This window comes from Nilaparvata lugens, chromosome 2 (genome assembly GCF_014356525.2).
Source record: "Nilaparvata lugens isolate BPH chromosome 2, ASM1435652v1, whole genome shotgun sequence".
Lineage (NCBI taxonomy): Eukaryota > Metazoa > Arthropoda > Insecta > Hemiptera > Delphacidae > Nilaparvata > Nilaparvata lugens.
In genome coordinates, this window is record NC_052505.1 from 13,165,749 (window position 1) to 13,190,159 (window position 24,411).

The window sequence follows — 24,411 nt, forward strand, 5'->3', positions numbered from 1 at the left end:
TGAATAGAAAGTATTTATTGGAGAAAATAGGGATCTTATCATTAACATTTAAACCATGTTTTTCAGCAGTCATACTTTATATAGTACTGAAGTACTGAGTGTACTTACTAAGTGACGTCTCCGTCTAGGATTTTTTTGTCTGTTCTTCATAGAGTTACTTGATCTACTATACACATGAAATACTTTTTTCTCAGAGTAATGAGATAATACTGAGTGTAACTAATCGGCTAAGAACATGACGAGTATGAGTGTAAGTGAAGTCTCCCATCTAGGATGTCGAGATGTAGGATGTCCTTCTGTTCTTTGAGTTACAGTACTGAAACACATTTTGACACTTTTTTAATATTGATGAAAATGTTTTATGTTTGATTCATTTTGAATTTCCCATAATTTTTAATATTTCCTGATTGTAATTCGCAGCAATGGATGCTGGAAGTGGGAAAATGACAAAAAATGAATTGCATTAAGCTGGGTCACTTAAATGTCATGTCAGTTAAATGCAAAATGATTATTGAATGCGAAAACAGAGTCTACGCTGGGAACCTTCCACAGAGCATTGTGTTGGAACTACCTATCAGGAGATTTAAATCAGAGCGCTTCAATTTGTTAATGGATGTCAATTTTTTCAATGCTAATCACTCAGATTCATCAGATCCCAGTAGCTGGCATAATAATAGCGTAAAGTCACAAAATCACCATGCTGAAATGGTAGATAAAATAATGAATAGCCTTCTCATTGATTCATTATGATGTCATTGGTAAAATCGATCAATCATTATTGTATGACTATTGCTGTATTACATTGTTGTATTTTAATTATATATAGAGATACTACAACAATCATGCTTCTATTAATATAATATGCTAATAATGATCACTATCACTAACACTATCACTATCACTATTACTGCCACTGTCACTATCACTATTACTATCACTGTCACTATCACTATTACTATCACTATCACAGTCACCATCACTATTACTATCACTATCACTATTACTATCACTATCACCATCATTATCACTATTTCTATCACTATCACTGCCACTGTCACTATCACTATTACTATCACTATCACTATTACTATCACTATCACTGCCACTGTCACTATCACTATTACTATCACTATCACTATCACTGCCACTGTCACTATCACTATCACTATCACTATCACTATCACTATCACTGCCACTGTCACTATCACTATTACAATTACTATCACTATCACTGCCACTGTCACTATCACTATTACTATCACTATCACTATCACTATCACTATCACTATTACTGCCACTTTCACTATCACTATTACTATCACTATCACTGCCACTGTCACTATCACTATTACTATCACTATCACTGCAACTGTCACTATCAATATTACTATCACTATCACTGCCACTGTCACTATCACTATTACAATTACTATCACTATCACTGCCACTGTCACTATCACTATTACTATTACTATCACTATCACTATCACTATCACTATTACTGCCACTTTCACTATCACTATTACTATCACTATCACTGCCCCTATCACTATCACTATTACTATCACTATCACTGCAACTGTGACTATCAATATTACTATCACTATCACTGCCACTGTCACTATCACTATTACTACTACTATTACTATCACTATCACTATTACTATCACTGCCACTGTCACTATCAATATTACTATCACTATCGCTATCACTATCACTTTTATTATTACTATATACACTATAACCTCAAGAGCCTCAACACATTTATACAGAAGTTAAAAGAGGAATAAAGAGCTATTTTATAACAAATCGATAGAAGATTAACATATAGCTCAATTTAAAATTCAAATTAAAACATGATAAAAAATATATATTAATACAAGAAGAAGAAGGAATTATATTATGTTTATAAATCTCTTGCGAATCAGATAAAATAAGGTATTAAAACCACACCCCAATATAAGCAAAAATTTGCTTCATGGGGAAGCCACAAAATCTCAATGATAAATCGGAGATCTAAAATAATTCTTTCAGTTCGTACAGTTATCATTATTATTGTATTATGGAAATCTAGATAGATTCTCACGACGTATGTGATAAATATAAGAAGTTATTATTCATGATCACTCTAATTTGTAAACTATAATATTATGTAATGTGGGAAAAATTTGAATAAAAAAACTATTATTTTTGAAATAATAGAAAATCCAGCACTCTTTTATATTCATGCATAACAAGTTTCATGTTAGTGTACATTACATTAGTTATATGCTGTATTTTACTTGTATTACTAATTACTAATTTTTTTCTAGGTTTGATCCAGACATTGTAAAAGATGTTTAGTATTGAAATATAATAAAAAATCCAGCACCCTTTTATATTTTATTCATGCCAAACATGTTTCATGTTATTGCACATTACATTAGTAATATGCTGTATTTTACTTGTATTACTCATTACTAATTTCTTTCTAGATTCCATACATTGTAAAAGATGTGAAGCCAAACATAAACTCTTTACTCGGAGGAATAATGCTGTGTCAGAGTTTTTCTCGTTTCCTTGCTTTTCACAATACATCCAGAATCCACTTGAGTAGTGGAACGAGGAAAGTAAAATAGGAAAGTAGGGATTAAAAGATTGAGCTGTTACCTCAAAGCCCGAGAGATGCAGCCTAGAGGAAAGAGTGCTCCCTATTTTTCCGTTCTACTTTGCCCAAGAACGGTTTAGCACCAGTGTTACAACTGTACACTTCACTGCTTCACTCCTCGTAACGAGGCTGCCTTCTCACTAGACAACTTAATCTGAAAAATCAGATTTCAAACTCTTCCATCGCGGCTGATCCATCGTAACCGGATCACTTCCTTGGCTGGCTCCCAATCTCGTTCGCTCTTATTCAGATTAGCCAAATAGGTTTCGGTTTATTGATATCGCTGGATTATGGGGAGGAAGCTCATCCATTCCATATCCCATTACAGTTTCGTGAACAAATAATAAATGGTTGAGGATAATAATAAGCTGCTTTCCAGGCAAACATGTTGACATCTTCCCACTTTAATTAAAATATTTATTATGTTGTTTTCTTTGCATCTCTCTTTCAATAATTCCATTCTCATAAGAGTTTTCTCCGTGTGCTATAACATTATGAAATAATTAATCTTTGACAATTTTAGGACAAATCTAGGAAGATTGGAGCAAATTATTGTTCCCATGATGATTGTATTAACGGGTGTTTCACGGACGCAACCTTATGTTTATGAACATAGCAGTGACACATAGAACTAAATACATAATAAATGAATACATGTACATAATAGGTAAATTCTAGCCAACGTCTGGGGAAGTCTGGGGACCTAAAATATACCTGTGTATTACTATTATGTTCTTGAACTCTGGTTTCCGTCCAACGTGAAACACTCGTTATAATGTCTATCAGGTATGTGGTCTTTATTCTTTATTCTTTATTAGAGCAAATTATTAAAGAGATAAATTGTGTAATTATACACAATTGATTGATATAATAAGTATACATCATATAAATGATAGGGAGAGGAAAAATAAGGTAACCTTGTGCTATTCCTCTCCCCAATTTAGATATGGTTACACATAGTCCGAAATAGGTTAAGTCTTGTAGCTCTTCACTTCGCAAAATTTTCAGACCACTAATATGTTCACAAAGTAAATTTTCAAATTTAGATGCTTCAAAACAAAAAATAGAACAGATATTTCACATTATTAACACTTGAATAGAGAAGATTCATATATTAAAGAAATAATTTTGAAAAAGAACCGAAAAAAACAAACTTAATTCTAGAAGCACAATAAGAAGCACAATAACAAACTTAATTCTAGAAGCTTAATTCTAGTCTGGTTGGAATGGAAATAATGTACCTATATTATACTACGGAGACTGACAAAAACGTTGGGCATGTGAAGGTCGTACCGGTCTCATCACCTGGCATTTATTTGAATGATATATTTTTGATTCTCAAAACTATATAGAAAATATATTAAAATTGAGTCAATCTTCCACCTATATTTACAGAGAATTCTCTATAAAAGTAGTGGGTTTTGATCATGTTCCTGAACAAGAAAACCTACAGAACAACATAACTTAATACAGCATGTACTACATTGAAAATAGCTCCAATTTCCATGAATCATTTTTCAATCCTTTCATCGATCATATCCATATCATTCTATATTAAAGCCTTTAGGCTTATACAATTTTATAGGAAAACAATGGATTCAATTGGTGTCAATTGTAGAATTTGACCAAGCTCACGTGTTCATGAAATAATTAGGCTTACGATCGAGTTGCCTTGTTTACTTCAGGGCTCATGTACCCTAGATTGAAAACGACTCACCTATAGGCCTGCAATTCATTGATAATTCAAAATTACAAAACTATTACATAATCGAATACAATCAAGAGTGGCCTAAATGGACAAATGAATGATTAGCAAGTCATTGCTCGCTTCGAAGAGAGTTAACAATTGATTCATAATACGAATAGGCTAGTCGCATACGCGCCGCGATGTGACACGACTTGACCCGAGTCTGCTAGATGAATTCAATATCATATGATCATATTGCAATATTCACATTGAGACGAGTGTTAACATTACAATTTGATCATATGATTATCAACTAATCCAGCAGACTCAGGTCACGTCATGTCTCGTCGCGTCAAGTCTGAATATGCGACTAGCCTAAGGATTAGATCAGATTAGAGTTCTTTATTTATAAATCACTTCACATATATGGGCTACTTTTGTTCAAATTGATAAAAACAATATAAAAACTTGTAGTACCCTTTTATTAAAAACTTTAAAATATTTTAACGACTAGTTTCGACCATTGGTCATTTTCAAGTTAAAATAAAAAACTAAAATTAAAAGTCCAACTTGAAAATGACCTATGGTCGAAACTGGTCGTTAAAATATTTTAAAGTTTTTATTAAAAGGGTACTAAAAGTTTTTATATTGTTTTTATTTTTTCTTTATTTATATATGTTACAATACATTCTGGCTTATACACTTATTTACATTAAATGACAGTATTGCTAATTATTCAACGAGTTTTGCAAAGTATGAGAAATTAATTAATGAGAATAAAAATAATGAGAATTGAATTTGAATAACGTTAGTATAATATTGTGATGTAATTTCATAAATCGGCGGTGTTTCAACAAATGATTGTCGATTCTCTGAGAAGGATATAAAATAATAACCTTTCCATCAACACACGACCGGGCAAGGAAGAGAGGAAAATAGGAGAAGAGCAAGGGTAAATGAGAACAGGTGAGTGAGAAAATGTCCTAGCAGAGTTATCGGTAGTATAAGTAGCAATCGAATGTTTGCAGGTTCTATCCGCTCGAAACACAGCTAGCCGACCGCAGCTTTAATTAACTCTGGAATGCCTCCTTACTTTTGAACTCGACGAGTGACGAACTACTCTCCAATACTCGTGTGGCAAACTCCATCTGTTCGCTCATTTATCCCGCAACTTTTGCTCACCAAAACCACCGATTAAACTTACTCAACTTGATAACAAATACATTACACCAAAAACTAAAACTGTCACTGAGAGTTTATGCTAACAATCCCCAACTATTTATTCCCCAGTGATGTGGAATTCCTGCTGCAAATTTTGTGGATTCCAGCTTCCACAACAATTAATTATGTTTTCTCTTCTTATGGCGTTCCAATCCTGTATGAGCTGCGAGTCGGTGTGAGCTTGATATTTCTTGAACAAGGATAGTATAAAGCCAAACTATACTCTACCTTGCTTCTTGAAGTGTGAGGCATTTCCATAAAAAACAACAAACTTATTGTATTAGAACGTTTGATCAATATACAATTAAATTCTAGGTTCATCTCATCTCATTGTTTTCTGAGTAAGCTCCAAAGCGGGAAAACTTTGATGTTCAAGATAAGGTCACCGTAAAAATCTAAATTATAGTAATTTCTTGTAATGGATGTGCCTGTTCTGTTGACCAAGTTTGTAAAAGTTTGGGTTTAATATTGAAGTAAAGTATTGAGGTTTTCTAGGCGCTCAAGATTTCCATCATGTTCATTGACGTTTTTATTCTAGCTTCCAGCTTTATTGCACTGCAACACTTGTTCTGTACAGAAAAAATTGACCTTTTTTTAAAAAAAAACTATTTGTGAACAACATTTTGATGACAACTCTGGTGTAAACGTGGCTTTACTACAACAATGGTATGAAGCAAAATAGTGTAATGCAATTATCCAAATTGATAACATTATAATTCATAATAGAATGTTCACATTTCAATTATAAAATGTTACTTCCTCAAGTTATTGAGTAACCTCAAACTTAACTCCAGCAAATGTTGGATACATCTTCACGTTATTGAAGTCAACGCTTCTTCAAGTTATTGTCACTTCTTCTTTCTCTGATAGTTCTTCGTTGTGTCAAGATATGACTCCTAATTCTGTTTTGAATTGATTCTACAGAAGATGAAGTAATCTTCTTACTGGAAATTAGTTGTACAGAATTGTCGAACGTGATTATTGATCACTTGTTCCACTTCTCCTACATTTCTCCAAGAAGCTTCTTACCTCTGAGCTCTATGAGAGGCGGAAAACTGAGAAAATAATGTTCCATGATCTGTAATACTCTGGAAGGAAAGTAGAGCATGAATTTAATTGTCAATTCCATCACCGTTGTCGAGGTTGAGCGATTTATAAGCTCCACGAAGGGCTTTGAGGAAATTTTAATTTTAGACACTTGAGCGGTTGGTGTAATGACAAGAAGTAGAATATACCGGCTGTTTCAAGAGAGAGGCATGAGCGGTTTTTCTCAGCGGCTGTTTATATTTTGAGGCACTTAATCCGAATTCGTGTTGTTTGGATTCACTTAAAAAAAAACAGGATAAAACCTATGCCCTGCAAAATTGAGAGATGTGCTCTCATTCAAGTTCATATTCTTCTATAAATGCTATGAAAACTTTGAAATGACAGTGTTGAAAATCTTAGGGAATGGTAGTGATTACATTTTAAACGTTTTTCTTCAGTTCATTTTTTTCATAGGACTTGTATGGTGCACCTTTCTCCAAGATATTTCCACATGGATACGAATTTAATAGAAATTTTAGAACATCTTTGCGATAGAAATACGTTTTTATAGTAAATTATAGCTTGATCTCATTATGAAACATCATGCTGTCATGCATTATGCTATGTCTGGTATTTGACTTTTTTAACAAACTCACAAACTCAGTCACTCACTAACTGACTCAACAATCCACTTTGCGTTGCAGACGGTTTCTGTTGCGATGTGCGAGTAGTTGCTATGACAACCGTCATCGGCATAGATAAAGTTGGCTTTGGCTGTTGGGTGTTGGCATGTCTAATGGCGTAACTGGAGTTCAGCGAAGGAGAGAGAGAGGTAGAGTCTGTCTTTTGTCCCATCGATGCTCAACTGGTGCTCTTCAAATCCAATTAAGACGAAATTCGTAGTGTAAGGTACAATATTATACGAGTGGAGTCGATGCTACTTTTGCTGGATAATCACTTACTATTATTACACTCCAACTAGCTGAGTTCACAGTCTGTATTTAGCTCCAGTATTGGCAAAGAGGATATAATACTCTAATATAATATACTATGTATAATACTCTTTGTAGTTTCTATTTCTCTATGGTTTCAGTATTTGGCCACAGTATTAGTTTCATTAAGGTTTTCAAGATCTTATAGTTTACGTATTTTCAAATGAGTACAATCTAATAAGAATTATCATCAACTCGACTGTGAAGAATTGCCTGGACTTTACGAGCTAACGTTTTTGGAATAATATTTTCAACTCACAATTTTTTCAATTATTGGAATCTCCTGATGTTCAAATTTGAAGTTAATTAAGTGATTTTGAAGCTGGCAATCATTTTCTATTATTCTATTGAATAGTACAATCTAATAGTAAGAATTATCGACTGTGAAGAATTTCCTGGACTTGAATCTGAAGAGCTAACGTTTTTGGAATAATATTTCCAACTTATAATTTTTTTACAGAATTTTCAATTATTGGAATCTCTCGATGTTCAAATTTAAAGTTAATTAACTAATTTTTAAGTTGGTAATCATTGCTGCTTCCTTTGTGACATTTTTATTGATCTTATTTCCTCTCCATTTAAATTATCCAAATTGTTCTGTATGAATTGAGAATAAATTTGGATGAATACTTGAGTACTAAAAGATGACCCATGAAGTGCTGCTTTCTGTGGCAAAATACATAACTAGTCTTGCGAAAGTACGAGCACCACCAATAGGAAGCATACTATGACCTGAGAGGGGCGGTCCCATTTCCAGCCAATCACAAGTCATTAGACTAGTGGTAGAGCCTGACTTATGAAGTGCTGTTATCTGTAGTAGGGAACTAGTGTGCTTAGAATGCGAAGACCATGGAAGCGTTATGAAGTAGAAAGGGAAAAATATTATTTCAATTTGATCAAATGATTATAAACATATTATTCAATATAAAATAATATTTAATTGGTATTTTAAATTATTATCAAAATACTCATGCCATAGATGAATAATAGTTTTTCCAGAAGAGGAGTATTGAAAATTAATATAGAAGAGACATTATTGCAATGGGAATCCGAATTTTTACAAATTTTATTTGTATGGATGATAAAAATATACTGTACAAAATTACATCCAATTATACCAATCATTCCAAAGACTTTTGCAACTTCAAATATTGGCAAATTCATGAATAACAAATGCAAGTAAATGAACTACAAACACAAAAATATTTGTCTTGTTTGTTCAATATTCATGCTACACTCACTAATTTCTAGTCAAATTTCAAATGAATAAGGATGAATTACAATATTGCATCGCTTTAGTATCATTATGGTTTTTTGTCAAAGTCTTTCCATCTCAGCTGTTTTCCATGCATGAAATCAAGCCGGTAAACAGCTGTTTGCAGAACAAATAAACATATGATTCTCATTACAGCATACTCTACTGTAATGAAACCATAATGTTTTCTACACAGTTGAGTATGTTTCCTAGTTCCGAAAAAGGAACAGTGAAACTGCTACAAAAAACCACCTTTAGCGCTCCAGGTGTAAGTTTTGTCAACTTCCGCCAAATTCCTGATTCGGAATTTGTAAACTAGGTTATGAATGCTTTTAGTAACTACAGCACAAGCAGGTAATGTTTTCTATTTCTCAATTATTCTTCTTTAAATTATTATGACAAAAAATAGTGTACGTTACTTGGACGAGAATGTCTTTTGCAGTGCTCGAATGAAATTCTAGTCTCGGCTAATGCCTAGACTAGAAACATCATTCTCGACTGCAAAAGGCCACTTCCCGTCCATGTGACGTAAGATATTATTTTAGGGATTGCTCTTCTTAATATGATGAGAAGATCATGAATTAATTAGGAATATTATTACTCTAGTAAGCTGTTCCGTTCTAGAAAGTGGATTTAAAGATTATTTGAAACTAGTATCTTGTTGAGTTATTTGATGAAAATCACATTGATGGTAGTCTAATTAATCAATTTAATTTACAGTTGATAATTTTGAATTTTGATGCTTTTTAATTTATCACCTTGGTATTCAGTTTTTTGTATTGTAAGTACAGCATATAATTTAAATACATCATTATGAGACAAACATTACTCTGATTCTTTTGCAATCACTACAGACGTAGTATATAGGAGTGATCGATGATAGGAAAAACTCGGTTGGTAGTAGAGTTGGATTGTAGGTTGTTATGTCAAAGTGAAATTGAGATGCCCTGCAGCTTTAACTGAGATACGTCTTCTCTTCTCTTTTCCGTAATGAGACTCTCTGGCTTGAAAGAAGAAAAAGACAGGAAGAAATGCAATTGATCGATAGATAGGACGCTAGAATCTAGAACAGAACTTTTTACCTGTACAGTGCCACTGCTATCCTAACGCCAATCCATGGTATAGCTAGTACAACATGGTGAAACTTTCCATGTTGATCTATAAAAGAAGAATAGTGTTGATAGAAATGTATGATTGTGCTATTCAAGGTGAAAATCTAGATAGCACATGGCAGCCTTCCTAGAATGCCAAGTAATAGATGAATCAGGAGAAAATCAGATCTCATTCATGATGGTTACTAAAATACGAACTACAGTATTAATTTCATCAGATGAAAGGTTGTGAAGCTGTGACCATGGAAAGATTAAATAAAATTTTACACATCATTTACAGTGATTTTCTAAACGGGATCTTGACATTAGCGATTGAATAAGGAAAACATTGCAGGAATATACCAAAAGGGGTCAAGCCACATGAAGGCGTTTCGTAGGCGAGTCGACAGGGCAGGAAGCTCTCCGATTGGCTGATTATCAGCTGATTCACGAACATCAACCTAATCAGCCAATAGGAGCTGCCTTGCCGCTCCGATCCTGACCCTGCCTTGCCGATTCATTTGAAAAACGTCTCATGTGGCTTGGTTCTAATTCTGTTTAGTGGTTTGCTTTGTTCATGCAAATCTATTTTATTTTGAGAATACAGTACATTGGCACAGGATCATTTCATCTTTATAATTCATTTTTCGTCTTGCGATTACTTGTTAGATTTACTATTATCTGAAATAGGATCCTGGTTACATAAAATTTTAAGTCGTCAATAAAAGTAGTACAACGAGCCAGTCACATAGTAACCGGCGAATGAGATTAAAAGTTAATATTCTAAGATTGAGATATTTTCAGATCCGGAAAAGTAGGAGTGATTCTGGAGGATCGTCATTTTCCCAATATGAATAGAATGTATACATTTTTCATTTCAATATTAGTCCATGCAGGGAAAATCCTTTCAAATCAAGCTCTTCTAATCAAGTTCACTGGAACTAAGCTTTCAGTCTCGTTACACAGATTATTACTTAATTATCAATTAGTTAGACGTTCCATTCAGTTCCAAGCAACTCTTTTGTTATCACTCGCTTCTAGATTATTCATTTTAGTGGATTGAAAAGCTTGTTCTTCGCATTTATTGTAGCGGTAAGGCAGAGGCCTGCAAAATTAATTGTCATTAATAATAAAACACTGATGAATTTTCTGCTTTTTAAAAGCATTCGAAACTTTAAAAGATATGTTTGAAATGGTTATTCTGTACTGTAGGATATCATTGATCTTCTATATTGAAAAACTCTTACAAGCCTTACTCGTAAACTTTCACCCCCTGATATCATGATTTATGAAGTACAAAATTAATAAAACCATTCATGGACACAAATTCTTATTGAAAAATCAGTATATATAACACATTTTGATGATTTTACAGACGAAATAAATTGATGATACATTATCAAGACTAAAGACTAATGGAACACGATTCCTTAATAAAACATCATATTAATAAATCTGAACTACTGGTATCAAATTTCAAGAGATAAATCGGAAAACGTTTGAAACCCTCTCTCAAGAATAGAATATTTTTGCGCTGAATGAGCTTATATAGCATCTGAAAAGCTACCCTCAAATGAAGAGAACATAGAAAAAAATTATGACAACAAAGAGGCAGGGTAGGTACTGTACGCGTATATTGGTTGTTATAATAATTCAGGAGAAGAAATATTGAATGAGCAAAGATGTAGAAAGAGTATTAATTTATTAGTCTATTTGTGAGAATTTGCATGCTTTACTGCCAGACGCTGCCGTTTTCTGAAGAAACTTGCTTGGCTGATCGTTACATGGCTGAGTAAAGAAGAAGCTGAGTGCTTGCTAAGGGCACCGTATACTTAAAATTCGTTTTAAGTGAGTAGTTGCCTAATAAGGCAGGAAAATGCACTCTCTTCTGAGCTCTTCAACTTGCAGATAGTATTAAAGACGTCAGAAGTCGAGTATGAGGGAGAAAATTGCACAGAACGCCGTAATTTGAATTGGAGCAGGCTCTATCATTTGTTTAGTGAGCACTGTATTAGTTTAGTGAAGAAGGATTATTTTGTTGAATATTTGAATTTCTCAGTGGAAGTAAATTTTTACTTTAAAAATGTATCGTTGAAAACAGATACAATTCTAACACGGAGATCACCACTTTGGAAAAATACTTGAAAAAGTACCTCGAAACATTCTAGTTATAGCTTCGAGTAATTATGGTGATTCACCTCGTGAATACAATCTTTGAAGAGCAATAATCATAAGGGTTTCCCCTTTGCTACATGATAACTTTTATCCTGTTAATTAAAAATACTAAGAAATTGTCAAAAACCACAGATTTATTGATACTTAGAAAGACCGGTTTGAACAGAGTTAATCAGAGATTGACAATGGTGTAACACCCGAAATCGGTCTTTCCAAGTATCAATAGATCTGTGGTTTTTGACAATTTCTTAGTATTATTTTTATTTAATATGAATAATTACCACAATATCAACTTCTCAACTACACAAAAAGTGAACTTGTATCCGGCATTGATTATAGAAGAAATAGACATGTATTCTCATCTTGAATTTATTCACACTCTGCACCATAATAAACAGTTGATATAGTTTCAATTCTTTCTTGTACAGATAACGGTAGAAAATCAATAAAATGAAATGGGGTTTACTTGCAATGATGAAATGAGTATATGTGGATAGTAGAGTGACTAAAGTTTTCCTCTTAAAAATTGTGGGATCAATTCTCTTGTCAAAAAGTATAACATTCTATTTACAATAATACATTATTGTTTGAATGTAGAGTAATTGAATTATTGTTTGAATTTTGTTTTTTCCGTAGAGGAAAAAACCCCAAAGAGTAGAGTGCAGGCGGCGGAGATGCGATTCCTCCGGAGAACCAAGGGCTGAGAAGGGATAGAAGGGACCACATCAGAAACGATGATATCCGAGCAGAGCTAGGAATTTACAGCTTGTTGGAAAAAGTCACACAATACCGGAAGCAGTGGAGAGACCATGTGGAAAGAATGCCGGCAGAGAGGCTTCCACTACAGATATTGAATTATAAATCGGCAGGGAAAAGATCTATTGGTAGGCCACGGAAGAGATGGCAATAAATAATACACTACTTGTATATATTATAGCGTAATTTTGTAATTGAGATATATATATTAATAAGCTGTTTGTAAGTCGGAACAGGCATTAACCTAATCCTTGTACGTAAGATGATGATGATGTTGGTTTTTTCATGCAAATTTCATACATAGTATACAGAAAAATCATCAACTCTTAACTACATGTAGGAGACTACTCTTATGGATGTTGATAATCTTTGAGTATAACATATTGTTATAAAAACGATTTTTCACGAAAAACGAATTTCCTTGTACAATCAGAGAAAACATAAACAATTTTTCATTTCTATTTGAATAGAAGTACAAGCTCATTCACATGAGAAAAACAGAATTTCTTGTTATCGAAAGCAATTTTGAGAAAAACAACTTTTATTGGAAGAATTTCGCTTCATCGACTGACTGGGTGACGTACATGGTTGTAAATGTCAATAAATTGCTACAGGTATTCGTTCCTGAAACGTGTTAGGCGTGAGAATTATATTGTAATAGGAAGAGCTAATGGAGTGAGATGGAAATTGCTTCAATATGGCGAAACCAAGTATCTGGAGCATCGAGCATGCAGCCATTCAAAAGGTTAAAGAAATAATGACCTTATTTCCCAGAGGAAGGAAACTCTATTCAGGAAGCATTATAGGAGCGGGATGAGGCATGCGGGAAAATGGAAGTTTGAGGAGTCTTGGCTTCTTGTTAACTTCAAGCACCCAACCGTCACTCGCTCAGTGCAAACCTAAAGGCCTTCGTCTCAGATTCAATAATTATTCACGAGATCATCTCAGATCTTGAATTTCCTAATACTACATTTGAAATAGAAATAATCTTACGAGAAATTTCTTCACCTTTTTTTTCAAGCAGAGAAAGACAATTAGTTATCTTAGGCATTCACACTCAATGATTGCAGCATAGCATCTTCTATTTTTCATTCCGTCTCTTCTTGATAGTAGTGAGACTCTGTGAGCTGTTGTTTAACTAGGCAGCAAAATGAAAAATCTGGTGTGGTACACTCACACAACTTTCCTTGCTCATATTTGAAACTACGATTAGACTTCTGTATATGTGTATATATAATTGTTTTCAGAGTACTTTTTCCTTTGTGTAAACTGTGGAATTCGATGATTTTTTTAGTCGTCATTTTTTTAAAGTCGTCGAAACAGCTGTTCTACAGATGAAATAACTCGACTATGTGTTATTTTTATGAACTGCGCTACCTACCTACCTCATGCACGAGAAGGTGGTTAATAAGTCCATTTCTCAAGGATAGGGTGGACCCCCCATCAGTTTCCCAGAAAGAAGACTCATGCTAGTTAAATAGAGCTGATAAATAACTATACAGGGGATGAATTTGAAAAACAATCGGTCTAGCTATTTTTGAGAAAATCGTGAAAAACATGGTTTTTTAGTAATTATCCGCCATTTTTCTCAAGAATATTACGGAGCTCCTGCAATTTTCCCAGAAATGAGGCTCGTGTCAGTTGATAGGGCTTATAAATAGCTATCCATGGTATAAATTTGAAGAAAATCGTTAGAGCCGTTTTCCAGAAAACCAAGAATAACATGGCTTTTTAGTCATTATCCGCCATTTTTCTCAAGAATATTACGGAGCTCCTGAAATTTTCCCAGAAATGAGACTCATTTCAGTTGATGGGGCTTATAAATAGCTATTCATGGTATAAATTTGAAGAAAATAGTTAGAGCCGTTTTCGAGAAAACCGTGAAAAACATGGTTTTTTAGTAATTATCCGCCATTTTTTCCGCCATTTTGAATTCAATTTTATTGAATTTCTTATTGTCAGATCCTCATGGTATAAGGACCTTAAGTTTAAAATTTCAAGTCAATCTGTTAATTAGGAATGGAGTTATCGTGTTCACAGACACACACACACACACACACACACACAGACCAACACCCAAAAATCATGTTTTTGGACTCAGGGGACCTTGAAACGTATAGAAAACTTGAAATTAGGGTACCTTAATTTTTTTTGGAAAGCAATACTTTCCTTACCTATGGTAATAGGGCAAGGAAAGTAAAAACATGTAGCAAAGAAAAACAGTTAGTTAGCCTAGGTATTAACACTCAATGATTGTAGCTCAGTATCTTCTGTTGTCCATTCCGTTGTATCTCTCTTGTTGGGCAGTGAGAATCTGAGAGTTGTTTGACTTCGTAACAAAAATAAGAGTGCATGTTTTCAACTTATCCGCTGTTATACATATCACTACATACATAGTACTACACTGAGCTTCATACTTTATCCTACAGGCTCACATCCACACACACCTACCATTCCATTATTTTTTTGGAAATCTCAAATTATTACATTGTACAATAATATGATTGGAAGAAGACAACAGGCTTAGCCCAAACCTGTCTTTCTCCCAAATTTTTATGAATAATTGTTTAGAGAAAAGAATGAGGTTATGTTTTCACTTTTCACTTTCGAGTCCAATTTCCACTCCAAAACTTTCGACTAAATTTGACATTTTAAAGGTTGATATTTAATTTAGAAGTATTTTGATGAGAAATATTTTGATGATTCTACTCATGATAAACCCAGCCTGTATATCATTGCCTGCAACATTATACTATCTTGAATACATAGACTAAGCATTTTTTCTGATAGCATCTTTCTTGATACTTGTGTATCATTGTCTACAACATTATAATATCTTGAATACATATGTATTTTTTCTGATAGCTTTAGAGAAGGAGATTATTTTCTGAAGTGACACTGATTCCATTGAGAAGCTGAACAATCTATATTGCCACCAATTTATCCTGTAGGAACAGCCTTTTAAAACAAAATGGCCTACAATGTTTTTATCAGTAAACCTTACTGGCAATAATATCCTCCATGCACATCCTCTGTCTCAATTTTGAACAAAGAGCTCAGTTATCCCAAATTTATAATCTCATCAACCAATAAATTGATCAATTACAGTATCGATGGTTGAAGAATGAGCGTTTTGATTGAAATTGGCCGTATGAAAGTTGATTGGTCAGTAATTGCTATTTGGCGCTGAGCGAATAACGTAGCAGACGTCATGTATTGGTGTCGTTTTGTCACGGCTGAAAGCAAGACTTGCACCACCGAAAATACGAAGCGGCCCCATATAAATTAGTCAAAGCCGAAATGTCACCATAGCTGCTGCCACTGTTCATGTAGGCTGTACAAGTTTTTCTACCTCGACGGCCGACTGAATAATACAATGAAGGAGTGACAAGAGTGATTTAGCCAGGTTCATGGCGCACTGCACTAAACAACAATGGCCGATTGTGCCGTAATTTTGTTGTTTTACAACAGGAAAACGTCCAGCAGTGGAGTGGCAATGAAAGTCATTATTCATTTATTCAGCGTGCAATCTCACAAAGCGAGAAAAGTCATTTGCTGGCTGCAAAATGGTCGCCTGTACTAGTCACTTTTCGCAGAATCGAGATTGTGAAAAATGTGCAATTAGCTTCCAGAAAAGCTCGTTCTATTCTGTTTTCGGTCATTTTTATCCACTGAAATTGTTCGATGAACTCCAGTGACATAGATTGCGTATGGATTGGCTGGAGTTGGGGATAATGGAAACATATCACATTCCCATTAAACATAAATGAAAATAATGTTATTCATCAAGCTTAACATGAAACAGTCTACAATATTGCTAGAATAGCTATTAGAAACTACATCAGTAGAATAAGGAGATGAATATGAATATTATATTCTATTTGCTGTGAGTGATTCCCAAATAAGCTCCAGATAGAGTTAATCTCATGAAATCATGTATTGAACAACGATATCAGGCCTATTATGTTAATTATTTCACCTTATCAACATTCAACTTTATAATCTTTGCAATTCTTCTAGAGAATAATATACTGGTTTGTTCACTCCGAGAATTTCAGAGAAGAATAATTCCAGCGGGAAACCTACCCTCTATCCTCTACTCTCTACTTTCTCTTAGGCTAGTCGCATATTGAGATGTGACCCGACATGACCCGAGTCTGTTAAATGATTCAATACCATATGATCATATTATAAAGTTCACATTAAGACGAAGCTAACCTGTGTGAACATTATAATATGATCATATATGATATTAACTCATCTAGCAAACTCGGGAAACGTCGCGTTGCATCTCAATATGTGACTAGCCTTATTGTTAAACGATGGATATGGTATCTGAGAAAATAAGCAATCAAGTCTAGTGTTCTCATACGATGAAAAAATTGAAACAAACAAATTCGAATCCCTAATTGAATTGACAAAACGAGTTCTGAAGCTATTTTTAAAGTCATCAATCTATTTGCTCCTTGATTTCCAACAATGTGTATTTATTTATGCTTATCAATGTTTCACATTCGCAACAGCTTTGTTGGTAGGCTATGTTTTTTCCCAACTTGGATTCCTTTTTTCAGCATTTCAGAAAAATAGAACGATGCTGAAAAGTTCAGAATCAAGAACCCAGTACCTTGAAGGCAAATACCATTGGGGAGAAACGATATTTGTGCAAGATTAGCTATTGAGTAGTATACCGTAATTCAGAACGTAATATATAAGGAGCATTCTAAAGGGGAATTGAGATTGAAGCTCCACATTTCACATAGCAGTCGAGGCAGGAATACTTCGCCATTCGGTTTCTAGGATTCGAGCATCTCTTCATCGGTTTGCGTTGAAATTCCATTAAGAATACACATTTACCTTTGCGGTAATAGAAACTAAGCCATTGCAAGATTGAAGATCTATTCAAATTCTGACGTTCATACCTTAAACCTGCATTATTATCGTACTCCCATTTCATTCCTGTATTGTTGAAGAGGTTTTCAGCTTGTTCAGAGTGAATAACGATAACCCATTTTATTCATGTATTGTTGAAGCGGTTTTGAGCTTGTTCAGATTGAATTACGATCATTCATGATCATAATATCTTCCCACTCATCTATCAATTGAGCCAAATCGCATTCAATATTGGAAAGTACTGTATTTCTGTTTTGATTCATATTAATTTTTCGATGCTCCTTCAGTTTATACTAATTTAGAGGTAGAGATTACTCAGAAATGTCAAAACTTTTATTCAAGTGATAATAACTGGCGAATGTATTTCTGTTCCAATAAGAACATTCATCTGATTTGATATTTGTGGTTTTTTGTTGGCAGGAGTATGATTTAAATCAGTAACCAGTAAATAAAATGAGAGCTTAAGAAGGAATGATAGAATTATTTGAACTGGAAATTTAACTTGCATGAATCCGTTGACTGGGATAGCAGCTTATTTCCACCTAAACATTTGATAGAATTTAAAAAAAATCTATTGTAAAGTGTCACGTGGTAATTTAAAACCACCAAATATTTTTAAATGAGCCAATGAAATGTAATAGAACTATAAAATTGGAAAGAAGGTTAGACCTAGTCAAAGGATAAAACAACTCAAATCGAGTATTATTAGCGATTAGGAGTAATAGCATTATCAACAACGATAAGAAAACATCGTATTATCTGTGAAGGAATTACAATCCACAACTTCTCACAATAGCTTCATAACGTGGGACTCTATCATAAGAGATAACCCCCCCCCAGGAGCACAACTTCACACAATGGCACCCAACCAGTGGAGCGTGATGAAAAGCTTACCTACTCAATCTTACTATCAATGATTAATGAAATTATTGATAAAACTGAAAGCTGCAAGAAAAATAATCTGAAGTTGTTTCGACAAGATATATCTGATAATCTATTGTAAGTTCTGGCTAAAATAATTGAGTTGCTCTTCAAATTAAAATTTTTTCAAGCTGCATAAATACAGACAAACTGTATCACACGAGTTTGATAACATAATTCTCATAATAGAGAAAATTGGATGGAAATTTCCATAAAAGTCTATAGTAAAATTTTGATTTTGATCTTTGAATCTAGACATTGTATGCTGACCAGGGTATAGGTTATTTGAGGCATTATAATACTATCGTTATTCAGGAGGATAAGACCCTAATTAGAATTTTAAGAACTATATTAGTGTAATTTGTAAGCCATATCTGTCTATGTTGATAAGCGTACCTGTAGCACTCGAAGGTCTTTTTGTAATATATGTACATGACACTTGAAACTTTAACACAACACAATTTTATCCAGAATAGGCACTATCACTGAATCCATTTTAATATTCCTGAGACTTGGCAACACACTTGGCTATTTACTCGAAGTATTCCATAATAACGTCACCATGAACCAGTCACCAGCTAACTCGCAAATCTCCTACTTCAGCGACCACCCCCAAAACTATGTAGCTACGACACCGGCCAATCAACAACCACAGGACAACGTCGCGGAGACCCCACGAGAGAGAGAGGGAGGCAGCATATGCTCCATCAGTTTCGACCCGCAAAACTTAGCCCAATTGTCTTCTACGAAGATTGATAACGTCGTCGATGCGATTAATTCCGATGAGAGTCCGGCTGAGGGAGATGAGGGAGTGAGGGCGTCCAACCCGGTACCGGCGTCTTCGCAGATCGCTCCAAGCATCGCCGAGGGAACGGAGAGTGCCGCCACCCAGTCGCCATCCGACGTGACCAGTCAACCACCAGCGCCACCAACCTGGAAAAACGCAATACAACATTAGACTCTTCAGTCGGTTATGTTACCAATCTTATGGCAAATGAGTCTACAAACGAAATACAACTCATGTTCAGTCAACTCTTAGCAGGACAAGCTAAAGGAGCGGAAACAGCCCGGGAAAACAGCAAAACTATCAAAATAATCCAGGACAAATTGGAAGAAAATGCCAAAGTCCTACAAGAAGAGATCAAAACAGTCAGACAGGATGTCAAAGCTATGGATGAAAAATTTTCTAGCTTCAGGGAGGAAGTGAGAAATATAATAGATACCAAAATAGATACGCAATCTGCAGTCATCAAAAAATTAGAAACTCGTATAGATGACGTCACCTGTCAAATAAATGAACGGTTGGATGACGTACCAAAGGAAGTTGAAAAACAGGTGGACGTATTGGGTAAGGAGCTGGGCACCGCTATCATGGGAACTGTCATGGGAAAGGTGTTAGAAAATAAGGGCGAGATGGAGTCGAAAGTGGAGGAGAATAATAAGAAAATAATAGAGATAGTCAAGGAACAAAGTAACGTGCAGACATGTATGGCAAATTTAGCGGAGGAGGGGGCAAAATCAAGTGAGAGATACGGCATGTTGGAGAATGCTATAGGCGGACAGCAGTTGAAGATAACCAAATTATATGACGAAGTGAATGAGAACATAAAAACTATAGATGATAAATGGACCGCAAGTGAAGAAAGAGTCGCCAGACTAGCGACATCCATGGAAAATATTCCAGCCAGCAGAATACATTATATACCAATTGAACCAGTAAATAGCACTCAACCTTTCCAAAATCTTGGAAAATTTGATAATTCCTACCGTCACATGCAACCCAAATCATTTGTGGACCAAATAAGAGCCGTTCAAGAACTGACACCCACCTCTTGGTTAATGTGGCGTTTCCAATTATCCAGTCTACTACTCGGCGAGCCGCTGATGTTTTTCCAGAGCCGGATGCGAGATATCAACAGCCTGGAGGACTTCATCTCCCAGTTCCTGCAACAGTATTGGAGCAAATGTAAACAGATGGACGCATTATCAGAAATTATTTTATGCACTTATGATAGCAGAAATGGACAATCCTACACTGATTTTATAACAGATTTGATGAATAGAAACTATCAGTTAGACGAATATCTAGCTGATTCATCACTGGTCCACATATTATCAAAAAAGCTTCCTTTCAATGTTCGTATGACACTGGCAGTATCTTCGATTTCCAGTTGTGAAGAACTGATAGAACATTTACATTCTATCCAATCAGCTACTTCTGAACCAAATCATATAAATAAACAAGCAAGAAATTTTAATCAGCAGAATAGTAATTTCAAACAAAACAGTAATAATGAAAATCATATAGCAAATGCTAGAGCAAATGCGCAAAGTGCAAAGTACACTGAAAATAATTACAGAAACAGATTTCAATACCGAAACAGTAAACGGTATCACAAAGGAACATATTATGATAACAGACATCATTGGAATGGAAATAATAAACAGGACGTAAATTTCACGAATCAGGACGAAAATAATCAAAATAATAACAGAGCAAATACATCATATACAGTGGCATGCACAATAAAAACAGACCAACAACAACCTACAGTAAATCAACCACCAGAACAAATCCACCACCGCACCAGCCCGCCACCAAATAAAGAAGCCAAACATGCATCAAACTCAATCTGCAAAAAGCAACCTATACTAAGTCTGTTATTCCCCTCCGAGGATCTACCACCAGTAACCAGCCCACCACCGAAAATAATCTACAGCATCAACACAGAAATAATTAAGGAATCACAGGTAGTAAAATCTGAAAATGAAATACCGCCTACATGCACCGAACCTGTATGCAAGCATGTAATAACCCCACAACATACCCGGTTTGAGCAGCCACCACCCAAGCATCGTTGGATTCACCCGCGGCACACTAGGTTCAAGGGGCAAACCGCTACCAAAGCAAGCCGAAAGTGTGACCGGCAGGACGACGTCGGAGCGAACCCTAGAGTCCAACACCGGAAGGCCCACCGGAGAAAACAACAAAGAAGGCCCCGGAAGAGAGGTTACCGTCCGCATGCCAAATTCAAACACCACAAAAAAGAGGCACAGGAACCAAGCGACCAGGAAAAGAAGGCAACATGCAGGGAGGAATACCGACACCAAAATGAAGTGGATAACGATACCAACATGCACCCAAAGCACACGCAGTTCAAGCAAGCAGCTTACCGTCGTGATTGCAATTACGGAATAAAGAAAAGGAACATGCTCAAAAACAAGGAAAAAGTAATAACAGATACGGGTTTAGAAAATGATAAAGGAAGAAATTATTATAGGAAGCTATTGGAAGATGGAATATGTGCATTAAGATTTAAAGAAGGAATGAGTTGTTCATTGAAGGAAAGAACATCTGTGTATTGTTCACCAAGAGGTTATGTTACAAGCTTAACAATTATGCTGATTCATTTTGTTATGACTATTAGTACGACTATGATGTCAGGTAAAAATTATGTTGCAAATATAATAATGGAGGGTAAAACGTGTGAACTAAAATCGAAAGGAATAGTACATTGTTTATCGAAAATGGAATTATACAATTGTTGTTTATGGAAAGGTATGTTGGAAGAAATACAATAAATACATTGATTTATTTCGTGAATATTATTATATTATTATGGCTGTGATAGCAATTAAAGAAAATATTATTAAAGTACTGATGAATGAGGGCGTGATATATGCTAAGAGAATCAATTCAAAAATTTTCAAAACCAATTTGAAACCAGAAAGTTGAGGATAGACAAAGCAAATATTCTAAATTATCCAAGATAAGAGAGCTGATGGAGAATCGGTCGTCAGAGCCGCCAAACAATTCACAGAATCAAAACAAAATATTTCTAATCTCAAGCCGTATTATCGGGACAATAAGCGATAAGGATATAAACAATAATATTTGGTTAAACGTCATTGGCCTACCTGACAAGATATACATACCAGACGAACGCCAACAATAAACTTAATTAGCAGACGAGTATCCACTTCGAATAACATCACCTGAAAATAAAGAAATAAAAAATTAGAAACCATTTTTAACACCTTTCTTATTAATGAAACAAGAGAATAAATAACTTCTAATGTTAAAAGCCACTTACCTTCATGTAACAGGAAGAGACATCAAGATGGCGACAAGTGACAAACCGAAGCCAACGTAAACCAGCTGTCCACTACGAAAACCAGAGTAGTCAATGCCTATTAAATCATCAAAGTTGATACCCCGAATAAGAAGATCAAGTGTCATATAAATGTGAATTGCATGTAGAGATATTATAAAAATATTATATTATTATTATTTATGTATAAACTATTAAGAAAATCACTAAAATTATCCGCCAAATGATCAAACCGCATAGTTACCACCAAAAGCATTAATCCCAAGTCTCAATGTATTAGAGGAATAAGAAGTTCTTGTTGATAAAACCTACCAAAGATTATCCTTAAAAATATCCATTATATGAAAACAAAGCCCAATTTCTGCAAGAGAATGAAATGAAAATGTACAAGTCACTGTTCTATGTTGAGGGAGAAAATATGTTATACTCTGCAAGTCGGAGAATTACCAGTTTGTTAGGTTGGCAATGATTTTGCACCAACGTTCAAATGTGCTTCTGGCCTGAGGGCGGAGCGTGGATTAGAAAAAAGATTTATATTATGTATGGAGGAGGAGATAGTTTATATTGTGTATTGTGTGTAGAAGGAGATTGGCCGATGTAAGGCGTATGTATTTGAATTGAATTTATTTATTGTTGTATATGTTGTTGAATTGTTAGGAGGTAGGATTCTCAGTAGAGTTATTAGCAGACTTTGTAACATGTATGATTTCTGATCCAAAACCAACTGGATCATAAAATTTATATTATATTCTCGAATTGTCGTTTTAAATCAGAAATCAGAGGGCGTTTTGTGTCACGTGGTAATTTAAAACCACCAAATATTTTTAAATGAGCCAATGAAATGTAATAGAACTATAAAATTGGAAAGAAGGTTAGACCTAGTCAAAGGATAAAACAACTCAAATCGAGTATTATTAGCGATTAGGAGTAATAGCATTATCAACAACGATAAGAAAACATCGTATTATCTGTGAAGGAATTACAATCCACAACTTCTCACAATAGCTTCATAACGTGGGACTCTATCATAAGAGATAACCCCCCCAGGAGCACAACTTCACAAAAGTTCAAAAATTTTCAGCTTTGATATATATTTCTGTATTTCTAATTCAGGAAATTCTCATTTTTTGACAGAAGTGATAACAATTTATTAAACAAAATGATGTATGTGAACGGGAATATAGTCATAATAAGTACTTTCACATGACTATAGTGAAGAATGATCATCCCCCTACTTTCAAAAGTAGTAAATCATTTAATTGTGATGTTTGTTTTGTTGAAATGAATGACAAACGAGATTTGAAATCCTCTGGTTCAAATTAATTGATTATAATATATTATTGATTATAATAAATAATAAATTAGATTATAGATTATTGATTTATAGTAAATTATTGATTATTCATTGAAATTGATTAGTTGGCAAGGGACCCAACCGGATCGAGAAAGTATTTAAATACAACACACTTGAAGGAGCTGGATCTTTAAATTCTAAAATGTTTAATCTCATACCAATTATTATTGAAACATGAAATCATACAGAAACACATCTATCAAGAAGTAATGTTGGTAGTAACTCTAGAGACACTCTTTCTTTCTATGGCTGAATATAGAAACAGCTTACATTATTATTAGATA

General features: G+C 34.5%; 1 protein-coding gene across 1 annotated transcript; it reads right to left on the reverse strand.

Moving 5' to 3' along the window:
- Positions 1-864: 864 nt before the first annotated feature.
- Positions 865-21,685, reverse strand: LOC120349589 (clumping factor A-like). The gene is made up of 3 exons (XM_039419991.1): positions 21,490-21,685; positions 19,499-19,594; positions 865-1,745 (listed from the first exon to the last, which is right to left on the reverse strand). The coding sequence occupies exons 1-3, from the start codon at positions 21,683-21,685 to the stop codon at positions 865-867; spliced, it is 1,173 nt and encodes a 390-aa protein (XP_039275925.1).
- Positions 21,686-24,411: the final 2,726 nt, after the last annotated feature.